The 12,710-nt window shown below is 44.2% G+C and overlaps 1 protein-coding gene across 1 annotated transcript; it reads left to right on the top strand.

The window, feature by feature from the left end:
- The first annotated feature begins 828 nt into the window (after positions 1-828).
- Positions 829-12,420, top strand: ap4b1 (adaptor related protein complex 4 subunit beta 1). Its single transcript, XM_068597653.1, has 13 exons — positions 829-1,035; positions 1,831-2,055; positions 2,140-2,270; positions 2,881-3,028; positions 3,835-4,120; positions 5,282-5,380; positions 6,351-6,462; positions 7,915-7,998; positions 8,122-8,225; positions 9,029-9,236; positions 9,672-9,986; positions 11,020-11,172; positions 11,422-12,420. Exons 1-13 carry the CDS (start codon positions 923-925, stop codon positions 11,874-11,876), a joined length of 2,433 nt encoding a protein of 810 aa, XP_068453754.1. The 5' UTR covers positions 829-922; the 3' UTR covers positions 11,877-12,420.
- Positions 12,421-12,710: the final 290 nt, after the last annotated feature.

Here is a 12,710-nt window from a genome sequence, read left to right as displayed (position 1 = left end):
ACAATAAACCCTGGTTCACTGCTAAACTCAGGCAGCTTCGTCGGGCTAAAGAGGAGGCTTACAGTGGTGGGGAAAGGATTCTGTACAACCAGGCAGATTATCTGCACTTTTGGACTACTGTTGTAGTACTCACTCACTGTTTTAACTGTTTTAACCTTACAAATCTTCACTATCTACTGGTTATGTTAGCCCTCTGCCCCACCCAACTTGTTTTTAATTTGTTTGGACAATCCCGTTTAATAGTGTGTGTATGTATATATTATGTTGTGCGACTTCTTGAGCTATTTGGACCCTAAATTTCCCTGCGGGGATCAATAAAGTAATTATCTATCTATCTATCTATCTATCTATCTATCTATCTATCTGTCTGTCTGTCTGTCTGTCTGTCTGTCTGTCTGTCTTTAATGTCTTTTCAGTCTTTTTTTATATTTATCTTGTTTTGTTATGTATATATTATGTGTATGTAAGTACGAAGAGCGAAGTGAATCCGGCGTCAAATTCCATGTATGTGTAAACTTACATGGCCATTAAAACTGATTCCAATTCTGATAAAAAAAAATTTGTTGGGGCTTGGCTAAAGATTTTAATAAAAAGCAATACATTGAGCCCCTCCATCATGAGCCAGGCAACACTGTCTCGCAGCAGGAATACTGGATGGATACACTGGATACAGCATCAGCGTCAGCATCAGCATCATCAGCCCTGGCACTGAATTGCCTGTTATGTTAAACGGTAGAGTGCAATTCTCACCCCAACCAGCAGAGAGCAGCATATTATGTAACGCCGAACCGAAATGGAGTAGAAGAAAAGCGGAAGTGTGCAGTTTATCAACAACCGAGTCTTCAAGAAAAAGGAACCGCTCAGTATGAAGTGCGCGTGAAGAATGGTGTTACTGTGAATGTAACGTCTGCGTGTGTCCGCCATGCCTTATCTGGGCAGCGAGGACGCGGTGAGGGAGCTGAGGAGAGCTCTGTCCAACCCGCACGTCCAGTCCGACCAGCTGCGCTACCGGAACACCGTCCTCAGAGCAGTCAGGTGAACACACACACACACACACACACACACACACACACACACACACACACACACACACACACACACACACACACACACACACACACACACACACACACACACACACACACACACACACACACACACACACACACACACACACACACACACACACACACACACACACACACACACACACACACACACACACACACACACACACACACACACACACACACACACACACACACACACACACACACACACACACACACACACACACACACACACACACACACACACACACACACACACACACACACACACACACACACACACACACACACACACACACACACACACACACACACACACACACACACACACACCAGAGCCCAACCCGTCTGTAGCGGTCACGAAAAACCTGGAAAAGTCATGACATTTTAAAATGGTTATTTCCAGGCCTGGAAGAGTCCTTAATAAAAATAAAGAAAATCCCAAAAGTTTAGTTAAAGTCATGTAAATGTGTTATATTCATGTGTTCATGAAGTATATTTACGCTGAGTTTGAAATGATTAATATGCTTTTGAAAGAAAGAGGCTCAAAATATAAGCAGGCATACAAACAGGCATCTATGTAAATGTTCATTATTTTAATCAAACTATTGTCTCTCATTCATTGGTGCTTTGGAATCCTCATTGTCTTATTGTATACACCGAGATTTCACAAAATGTTTGGTCATGGAAATCCATTGGTCAAAATGTGTATGAACGCTCTGTAGGGCTAACTGTAGGCGGGTTCGCCTCTCTGTCCCAGGGCCATGTCACAGGGTGTGGATGTATCGGACCTGTTCAGTGAGATGGTGAAAGCCTGTGCCACAGTGGACATAGTCCAGAAGAAGCTGGTCTATGTCTTCCTGTGTTCCTATGCCACTTTGAACCCAGAGCTGTCTCTGCTGGTCATCAACACGCTGAGGAAAGACTGCCAGGACCCGAACCCCATGGTGCGCAGCCTGGCCCTGAGGAACATGACCAACCTCAGGTGAGGCCGGCGCACGTCGACATCTTGAGCACAAGCCATCACCTCGACCCGTGACAGCTAGAAGGTCTGGTCTTGTTTTCCCAGGTTACCCAGTCTGGTGGAGTATGTGGAGCAGCCTCTGACAGCAGGACTGAGGGACAGAGCCGCTTGCGTACGACGGGTAGCTGTTCTCGGCTGGGCTAAACTACATCATCTCCAACCCCACTCTGAGATAGGTAGGACACACTTTGGTGGCTGTCCTGTTTCGAAGTTTGTTCCCATTGTCTCAACACAAAACGCACACACCCAGATGTTTAAGAGATGCATGTGCACACAGAAAACCAGAATGAGGAGATGTGTACTGTGTCTCACTTTTCTAGTCCTATGACCACTCATAGTTTAACACTACAAGTCATCGTTCACCCATTCATACACTGATGACAGGGGCTGCCTGCTGCACATAAGAATGATCTATTCATTCATACCCATACATCCAAATTGCCCCCTGCGGGGGGTAATTTGGATGCACAAAGACACATGCACTAGTGGAGCTAGTTCTGTTATGTGTTCAGCCCGGCTTTATCATTGCTTCCTACAATATAACAAATGAATACATATATATCAATGTACTGTGTTGTTATTTATCAAATTATGGTATCTAATCGTCCCACTGTCACTGATGCCCCATTCAGCTGCTTGAGTCTGATCGGGCCCACATCTAATATTGATATCGGTGCATCTTTAGAAATAACTGGCAAGAGGACTCGCAGGACAGTTATGGTTGAAGTGTCCATGCCTAAAGATTTTTTCATGCTCTTTGTATATGCATCCGCACGATTCTTCCAGATGCTGCAGTGGTGAACGAGCTGTACGGCCTGCTGAGAGACCCAGACCCTGTCGTGATGGTGAACTGCCTCCGAGCTCTGGAGGAGATTCTGAAGGAGGAGGGAGGAGTGGCAATAAATAAACCGATCACCCATCACCTCCTCAACAGGTTAGAATGATAGAGAACCACGACCTAAATGGGAAGTGTTGAAACAGGTTTGTCTTCATCAGGTACATGTATGGATGAGTGACGCGTTTGAAGAGCATTGAGTTTCTGGCAACGACATGGATGGAGGCAGCTGAAGTTCTTTTTTTCAGCCAAATCTCAGCAGTAACAATCCTGTACCTTCTAAATGATTTTGCTTGGTATCTTTCATTTCCCTGACTAATTTGAGGAGGAGTAGATATGTGACAGTTAGACACATATACAGATAGATACATCGGTGGGTCAATAGGTAGGTAGATACGTAGGTAGGTAGGTAGGTATTAAGGTCGGTAGATAGACTTGTAGGTGGATAGGTAAGGAGATAGATAGATAGATAGATAGATATGCACGTAGATAGATATACAGGTAGATAAATGGGTAAAGTAGGTAGGTGGATTGACAGGTCGATACATAGGTAGGTAAGGAGGTAGGTAGGTAGGTAGACAGATACATATGTATGTAGGTAGGTAGGTAGATACATATGTATGTATGTAGGTAGGTAGGTAGGTAGATACAGGTAGACAATAGTGAGTATTCCCATCAGCAGGACCTAGTATGTGGTATTGGTAAGTAAACCACAGTGTGTGAAGTCATTGGATACACTCGCACTTTTATATCTATACAAGCGTACAACATTTAGCACCGGCCATCCAAACAGTATCGCAGTTTATTATTTATAGTTTTAGCCCATGTTCCCACTGACAGAGTGAGCAGGTCCTGGTGGTCAGCATCATACATGTCTTCCTCTCTGTGTTTATCGGTCCTCCTAGGTTGAAGGAGTCTGATGTTTGGGGTCAGTGTGAGGTGCTGAGGATCCTCCAGCGTTACCGTCCCCAGTCAGAAGACGAGCTATTTGACATCCTGTCCCTGCTAGACGCCTCTCTGGTCAGCCCCCACGCCCCTGTCATGGCGGCTACGCTCAGCCTCTTCCTCGGCCTCTGCTCCGGCCTGCCCTCTGTCAGCCTGGCAGCCCTGGAGCGAGTACGTGGACCCCTGCTCGCCACCTGCGGGAGCGTGTCCAGAGAGACGAGGTTCACGGCCCTCTGCCACATACAGGTCAGCGCTAAACCCAAGTTATGTTTAGGGTGTCAAAGTATTCCACTATGTGCGTTCTTGGCGTTAACGCATTACTTTATACCGTAGACTTTCACTTTGTCATTAAGTAGGGAGGTACAGGACTAGCATTCACCTGGGAAAGCGCACGCTTTCCCCTTCAGGGATCAATAAAGTAATATCTATCTATCTCTCTCTCTCTCTCTCTCTCTGTCTCTCTCTCTCTGTCTCTCTCTCTCTGTCTCTCTCTGTCTCTCTCTCTCTGTCTCTCTCTCTGTCTCTCTCTCTGTCTCTCTCTCTGTCTCTCTTTGTCTCTGTCTCTGGTTTCTTTAACAGGACATTAACAGCATTAGGAGTTCCTTTGCTCTTTTGTTTGTTAGCTTGTTTTGTTAAATAAATGATGAGGAAAACAGAATCATGTATGGAAAATGTCTTACGTATGATTGAAAACAGGCAAAATACTTCCTATTTCCATGGCCACATGCAAACTATGTGCAATATTGGATAACTACAACAACATAGCTTGCAAGGATTCTGTTCCCAAGCCCTTTTCAAATGGAACCGAAGGACAGAACAAATGAAATTGCTCTTAATTCTCACCATTAGTAAGAATCATGGCGTGTGTGTGTGTGTGTGTGTGTGTGTGTGTGTGTGTGTGTGTGTGTGTGTGTGTGTGTGTGTGTGTGTGCGTGTGCGTGTGCGCTGAGGGGATAGAGACACAATGTATTATTACCTGCAGAACACTTTTCACTAGTTGATTGGTTTATTTGTCAGTGGACATCTCTTGTCAGATGGATGAAAATCACTGTGACAACAGACTCCTCTGTGTTTTCATGCACAATGGAATAAAAATTCCAACTACTGAGAGGTGGCTTAAATAACTTTAGCTGAGAAGTGAGGATACTCACTGAATCTATGACAACAAATTTGCACTATGGACCAATTAATTGTATTGAGGAGCATATTTTATTTTAAATAAATTAAACAAAAAGTGCAACTCCAAAAGATTCAGGGATAAAAAAATCACTATTCTTTGCATTTCCTCATCGGTGGGTAAATACTGAAAAACATGAGGTCATAGTAGTGAGGTGATAGTAGTGTTGTTGTGAGGTCATATTAGTGTCACATTTTGAGGATTAAAATGGTGCCTGTGTCTTTCTCCAGCTGCTGCTGCGTTCTCTCCCTGGCCTGATGGGGGCGCACTACAAGCGTTTCTTCTGCAGCTACGCTGAGCCAGCTTACATCAAGCAAAGGAAGATGCAGGTGATTCAATGCGGGTTTTTTCCTACTCACAGCTATGCTGCTATTTACTGTTTTGTGAATAAAGCTATATCGTCCAACTGAAACTAGTTAGAACACCTCACACTCATTTCAAATGAAACAAAAGCAGCTTTGAAAGAGGGAAGCTAGATTAATTTTGGCAGAAAGAACGTATACCTTACAGATGACTCGACTAATACCATTAATTTAAAACCAAAAGGTGCATCTTAAGGACACGAGGTAATACAATATACATAACAATTAATAACTTCAGCCTTTTTTAACAGACTCAACAGAGATTTCATGCACGATGAAATAAAAAGTCAAACTACTGAGAAGTGACTGAAATGATGTAAATTCAGCTGAGAATATTCACTGAATCTATGACAACACATGTGCACTATGGACCAAATCATTGTATTGAGGAGCATCTTTTATCCACAAACTCAAAATAAATTGAACAAAAAGTGCAATTCAAAAATATTCAGATATTTAAAAAACTCACTTTTCTTCTGATTACCTCATCGGTGGGTAAATACTGAAAAACATGAGGTCATAGTAGTGTAATAGTGAGAAGAGAGGTCATGCTCAAAGTCTTGTCTGTTACTGTGTTTAGTCTTCAGCTCAACTAGAAGTGAGAAGACACTCAAAGAGAGACAGGTAGAGAACACACACACACACAGACACAGACAGGTAGAGAAGACACACACACACACCGACATGTAGAGAAGACACACGCACATACACACACGAAGAGACAGGTAGAGAAGACACACATCTTTAGAGAGTGCTTTGTGTTCTTAGCCCCAGGTTCAATGTTTCTTCTGTACTCGATAATTGTAGTTCATACAGGAAACGATGTCATTCTTAATCATCACGTGATAATCCAGTTAAGCTCTCAGGGCAACTGTGTGCAAACAGTTGCCCTGTGAACTCTTTCACACACACATATCTAACCGAGTTGTGTTTGCAGGTACTGGTTGAGCTGGTCAATGATGAAAATGTAGCAATGTTACTGGACGAGCTGAAAGGATACTGCACTGATGTCAACCCAGAAACTGCTCAGGCTGCTATCTCAGCTCTAGGTAAAGACACAGTCGTACCTTTTAGGTGGCAGCATAATGCCGTGCCATGACTATGCACAATGATGTCTTCTTCACCATGTCTTTATTACAATATACTTTTTCACCTCTTATTTTCTTCTCGCTCACAGTAACACGCCCACACAAAACATCCGCTGTATTAGCAGCTACTTTTTATTCAAATAGAAAGACTCATTTTTATCCTCTCCTGAACTGTGATTTATAAAAAAAATCACGGTTGAAAATGTTTCAAAACGCCATATACTGTTTTAACATCAGCCCTAATGTTCAAGACCAATTCTGAGATAGAGTCAACCGTTTGGGACAGATCTACATTATGAAATTAAAGAAAGGAGGCTCAGATCGTTTGTGGGACCTCAGATTCAAGACGAGCAGTGAGGATTCCGTCCCAGTCGTGAACACCCGACCCGCGGAGCCGCTCCACCAGCATGACACAATGCACGGGGGCGCGTGGACCGACCCATGAAGCCACTTCACACCAAGCAAAAACTATAGAAATGTGATTTGCTTCTCTAAATATGTTCCAACAACTTACTCCTTCCTTCCTACTGAGTATAGCCAGCGAGTTTTCTGGTAGACAGAAGTCACGTTGCCCCACTGACCAATCACAGCGCATATTAATAATCACGCTGTGTCACTGACCAATCATTTACGTCCACGCCATATCGCTTACAGATCGCATATAGATTTGTGTACGTGCGTGTGTCCTTCCGTAGCCTCATCGACAGACAGCGTTGACAACTTGCAGACTTGAGCCTGATGTGAAAGCATTGTTATGTAGTTTCTGTTCTCAGTGAGCAGCAGTGCTGCCGCGAGCCGCTCTGCCTCACAAAGCGCTGACAGACAGTCAGGCTCGCGCTGCGGGATCCAAGTCCAGATTGAACGTTAATCGCGCATACACAAAGCTCCTGACCCCGCGGTGTGACACTATGGCAGAGCACTTTAAGTCAGTATCACTTCTGGATCTTTACTCTTCTCTCAAAGAGGAGAACTTTCTTCACATCAGAAGATGTTCGGTGCACTTGTTCAAGACGACACAGACTGGATTTTTCTCACTAAGGAAGAAGAACTGAACTGATCTGGAAAACATGAAAATCACTGATTGCTTTTGGATAAAGTTATTCAATTGCTGGTCTTTAACATACATCTTTAACATGGACAAAAGGAGGAGTGGCTTGTCCCTTACAGGGACCCTTACTACTGAACACGCTGGTTTTGTTCTTTTCTGATAACATTAAGATGTTCCTTCTGGTAACTGTTCAGAAAACCGAGTTTTATAATACTTTTTATTTCATTATTAAATTTGGCGCATAATGCGATTAATCATCATTAATCGCAGAAAAATTATGCGATTAATCAGTTTAGATTTGATCAACTTTGCCCAGCCCTAACTATTATTTAATTTATAAAATCTTCTGTTTGGATTGGACGCAGGTCGTATTGGACGGAGCTACAGCGACCGATGTCTGGAGATCCTTACTGGACTGCTTGGGCTCAAACAGGAGCACATCACTTCTGGTAGAACTCAAGTGACACATCCTCACATGCACACTGCATACGTGCTGTCGAGAAGAAGCACTCGATCCTGCCACACCTGTTCCCACATTGTCTCTTTCTCTCTCTTTCCACCCCTCTCCTCAGCGGTGGTGCAGACAATGTGTAACCTGGTCTGGGTGTGTCCTCAGTGCAGCGACACTGTGTGTTTGGCTCTCGAGGGCTGCGAGGGCATGCTGCAGGATAGCCAGGTGAGACCGCGCAATTTGCAGCTTAATCCTACAACATTGCTATTGTTGGATAAAACCTGAACAGCAGTTGGAGGCTTTCTCACTCCTGTCCCCGCAAATACTTTACGAAATACTTTACTAAAGACTTTCGGGCACTGTCAAGTCAAACATCCTTTTTATATTTTATAAAAAAATATATAAAGAAAGTAAAAATATTTTTTAAATAAAGCACAATCTAAGTACTCTGAAAGGAAACAGGGTTGAACTACCAAACATTACTGTGTTAATCACATGCTGGTGGAGGGAGCCTTAAAATTTAGAAAACATGGTTAAAACAAACTATAATAAAACGTTTAGAAGCTTGGTGTTAGGGACCCGACCCGGTTTGGTCTTCCATGGCGTGGAGCTTGGTTTTGGGGACCCGGCCCAGTCGTCTCTGGCGCGGAGCTTGAATATGATGCTATATACAGTGTATCCAGCGATGATTAGTCTCCACCACTTTCTCACTTCTCTTTTATTGTGCGTCTGTCGGTCTCGGCCTGCAGTGGTGGAAGAAGCCTTCACATTATCTACTTCATTTTAATGTGGCATTACCTCAATATGAAAACACCAGCCTTTACTCAATTATTCTCAAAGCTTACCGACCTTAAGGATATCCAGCCCTTCTGACCGTATCACGCCATCACACACACTATTGCTCAAGAACTCCACAGGGTGCCTGCGACTGTCTGATCACCGACAGGAACGCAAAACATATCAGTGGGTGTCGAGCGTGTTTCATACTTTGTCTAAATTCTCTGTTGATTCTCTTCATCCTTGTGAAGGGCAGACAAGCCTTGCTGTGGTTGCTGGCCGTGTACGGGGAGCGAGTGTCCAGCGCCCCGTACACGTTGGAGGTGTTCATTGACGGAGTGAGGAGCGAGGCCTCTCTGGGAGTCAAGATGGAGCTGCTGACGACCACCATGAAGCTGTTCCTGTGCCGGCCTTCTGAGACGCAAGACATGCTCGGAAGACTGCTGCACTACTGCATAGGTGTGCGCGTGCTCATCTATGTTAGAATTCAATTTGAGTTTTAGACCTTAAGAGTGAGAAAAAAAAAGTGAGGACGTTTTGACCTGTCTCACCAAGTGGCAACACCCAGTGCTGAAAAATGAAGCCGAGGTGTATGTGTCAAAACTACAGTTAATTGTTAATGGCAACAGTATGGGGTGTTTTTGATTTAACTTACCAGTTATTATTATATTATGACTTACAGTTATGGATAGGGCATGGCTTCAAATGCTTGTAAGGGTTGTGGTTTGGCATTTAGTTGTGATGGTTAAGATAAGAGTTATTAGTTAGGGAATGCATGGTGTCAAGTATAAAAGTGTGTGTGTGTGTGTTTGTGTGTGCGCGCGCATGTGCGGCGTAAAAGAGAGTGGCGGAGCGAATAAGAGATGACATTGTCTCACTTTGTTGTTTTTCCAGAGGAGGAGATGGACATGTGTGTGCGTGACCAGGCACTTCTCTACTACCGCCTGTTGCATTGTGGGATAGAAGAGACACGTAAGGTCCTCCAGGGTCGGCGGTCAGACCCTTCTCTAGGCGTTCTGATTGGCCGCCCCGCCGAGCCCATCACTCAGTGGGCATCCAGCTTTAACACTCTGGAGCCTCTGAGGCAGGGTGGCGTAGCGACAGAGCCAGCCAGCAGAGGAAGCCCTGAGCATGTGACTTTTGACCCCAAGCCAAACACGGACCTCTCGGACACACTGAACTGTAGCCAAGATGAGAAAGTTAATTTGGGTGAGTGAAGACATTATTAAAGTATAACAAGCCAACAAGGGCCGATAACCGTGAGGACAAATTAAATCGGAATTTCTCTTTAGCTGTTGCTACGTGCTCGACTAAGGCCTTCAAAACTTGGATTGAATATACAGTATATGTGCAAACACACACACACACACACACATATATATATATATATATATATATATATATATATATATATATATATATATATATATATATATATATATATATATATATATATATATATATATATATTAGGGCTGGGAAAAGTTGAAAAAAATTAACTGATCAATCGCGTGATTTTTCTGCGATTAATCGCATTATGCGCCAAATTCAATAATGAAGTCAAAACTAGTATATTGCGCGCTTTTATTTTAAAGTAATGTTATCAGAACAATATAACAGGCACTCTTGAGCAACAGCAAGTTAACGTACATACATATATAGTTTATAAATAGTTATGATAATCTGGACACGGAGGCTGTCGGTAGACTGCCCGCCTGTTGCTGCACTCGTTGAGAACAGAAGCTACGTAACAATACGTGCTTTCACGTCAGGCTCAATTCGTCAACGCTGCCTGTTTGTGAGGCAACGGAAGCGCGCGAGCACCTCCATGAATCGCCTTCAAAGTAAAAGCAGAGTTGTCGTATTTGCATTCATGGCGTCCATCTTATTTATTTGTTTTTCATGTTTGATTGACCTCAGGCGGGCTGGACTTGGAGAGCCGTAAGACGCCCAGGTCTGACCTACGCCGTCTGGAAGAGATTTAAAGCGATAAGCCCCTCCCAATGCAAAAAAAAAAAATAGTGCAAAAAAAAACATGCAGTTAACGCATGATGAAATAGCAACACTATTGTGTTTTGTAAGGTGTGTAAACCAGCAGTTTTTTTTACAGATAAGAAAATAATATTTCTTTATAACAAGCAAGACATACTGCCGCCTTGTTATTCAGTTCACTAGACTTCTCCCGTCCTAACTCCCCCTCTTACCTCTCCTGCATCTCTTTGTCCTCCCTTGTCTGCTCCAGACTCAGACGGAGCCAGTGGGTTCACTTCCTCCTCTGCTGATGTCCTGGCTTGCAGCGCCGCGGCCCCCCTCACTCTGTCCCTGTCCCCTGCTCTCAGCCCGGAGGCGTTTGAGCGTCTGTGGATGCAGCGACACGCTTCACACGCGGAGCAAGGTGATTAAACCAAAGGAGATCCTTTCATGACAAAGGCGTCCTCTTCATGGGACAGGTATTGTGGCTGACAAAAGCAAACAGGCCAGCTGTAAAAATGTTAAAACCGTGTGAAATCACCAGTTGTGGGATGTAGCTAAGTAAAGTTACTCAGGTACTGTTCCTAAGTACACTTCTTTTCTACCACTTCATTGTTCTATTTCACTTGGTCTGCTTGACATCAGTTTCTCTGACTTGTTTTGCTGCGGCTAGGTGCTGAGAAGCTGGAAGAGGAGGTGGATTCTGTGTGCTTGGAAGAACACATCCAATGCCCAGCCATACCTTACTGCTCACCACAAAGCCTTCAGGCTGCCATGCAGCTGGTCAATATCCAGACACTGGCCTTCACTCCGCCGCACACACTTCCCTGGAGGGTCTACCTGTACACACACACCCAGCACGCACACTCTGGCAGCACACTCATTGTCGGCGAGCTGCTGTACACTGGAGAGGCGAGTCGCAGGGTAATAGCAGTAAAGAAAGGCACGGAGGATGGGGATGTGGTGGAAGAAGAAGAAGAGGAAGCTCGGCTAAGTGGGAGAGATTTGGTGAGAAAAGATGGTGAAGGGGAGGAGGTAAAAGTGACTCTCAAGCAGCAACCAAGAGATGACAAAGCTCTGAAGGGCTTTCTCTCCATCCTCACCACTGTGCTGCACACACACAATTAAATATGCACGACTGACACATACAACCACATTGTACTTCCTCAAAAACGCTCTGTGACCACACTCATTTCCTAACCGTCACTCTAAAAAGCCCTTAAGCAACGGCAAACACTGCAAGTCTCAAATTGTACTTCGGAAAACCGCAGACAGAAGTATGATTTGTAGAAGCATTTTCACTTTGCACGTTTTAAAATGTGGCTGAAACAATTGAAGTGAAAGTGGAGTCTGCACAGGTTTTAGACGTCATTTAACCATAACGCATTTAGTGAATCAACTTCAGTCATAATAAAAAAGATCAGGTTATGTGAGGGTTTGGCCTCATGGAGGCACTATTGTGGACAAGAACTGTATCACTGCACAAAATTCTATTTTCAGTTTTCTTGTTTCCACTTAAGGCCCTGCAACGGGAAGTTATCATGACTTTGATTTGTTGTGTGCACACTGTGAGCTGTTGTCTGAGGCTCCCAGATGTCTATACCTTCCCTCAAATGTAGATCATATCTCACTGTCCTTTGAGTGGGTTCTCCTTATAACAGCTGGCGAGAGGTAATGGTTAACTTCAAAAGTAATAAAACATTTGGATTCCTTCTGCATTCTTTGTCTGTTTGAATAAGTCAGTATGTCTGTTGTGAGAAGCCAATGAGTAAGCTAGGTGTGTTGTACAGTGTCATATTCATGTACATATTAACGCAGGCGGTTACCGGTCAAAAGTGACGACACACCCGAATAAGCACCGGCCACCGGCTGGTTTGTTCCACAGACTCACAGTGGGCAGGGCTGTGGGAGAAACAAGGGGGGGGGGGGGGGGGGGGGGGGGCAAGAGGATCCGGGGCCTCT

Source organism: Clinocottus analis, unplaced genomic scaffold (assembly GCF_023055335.1).
Source record: "Clinocottus analis isolate CAN_PGR_092001 unplaced genomic scaffold, fCliAna1.0.p SCAF_4, whole genome shotgun sequence".
NCBI lineage: Eukaryota > Metazoa > Chordata > Actinopteri > Perciformes > Cottidae > Clinocottus > Clinocottus analis.
The sequence above is the reverse complement of the archived record's forward strand: the minus strand, read 5'-3'. Positions and strand labels throughout refer to the sequence as shown.

Excerpts from the sequence above, each read along its gene's own strand:
- ap4b1 (XM_068597653.1), top strand. The coding sequence starts at position 923 with ATGCCTTATCTGGGCAGCGAGGACGCGGTGAGGGAGCTGAGGAGAGCT. Across the intron at positions 5,381-6,350 it reads TCAAGCAAAGGAAGATGCAG|GTACTGGTTGAGCTGGTCAA; the intron begins GTGATTCAATGC and ends TTGTGTTTGCAG. Across the intron at positions 7,999-8,121 it reads ACAGGAGCACATCACTTCTG|CGGTGGTGCAGACAATGTGT; the intron begins GTAGAACTCAAG and ends CCCTCTCCTCAG.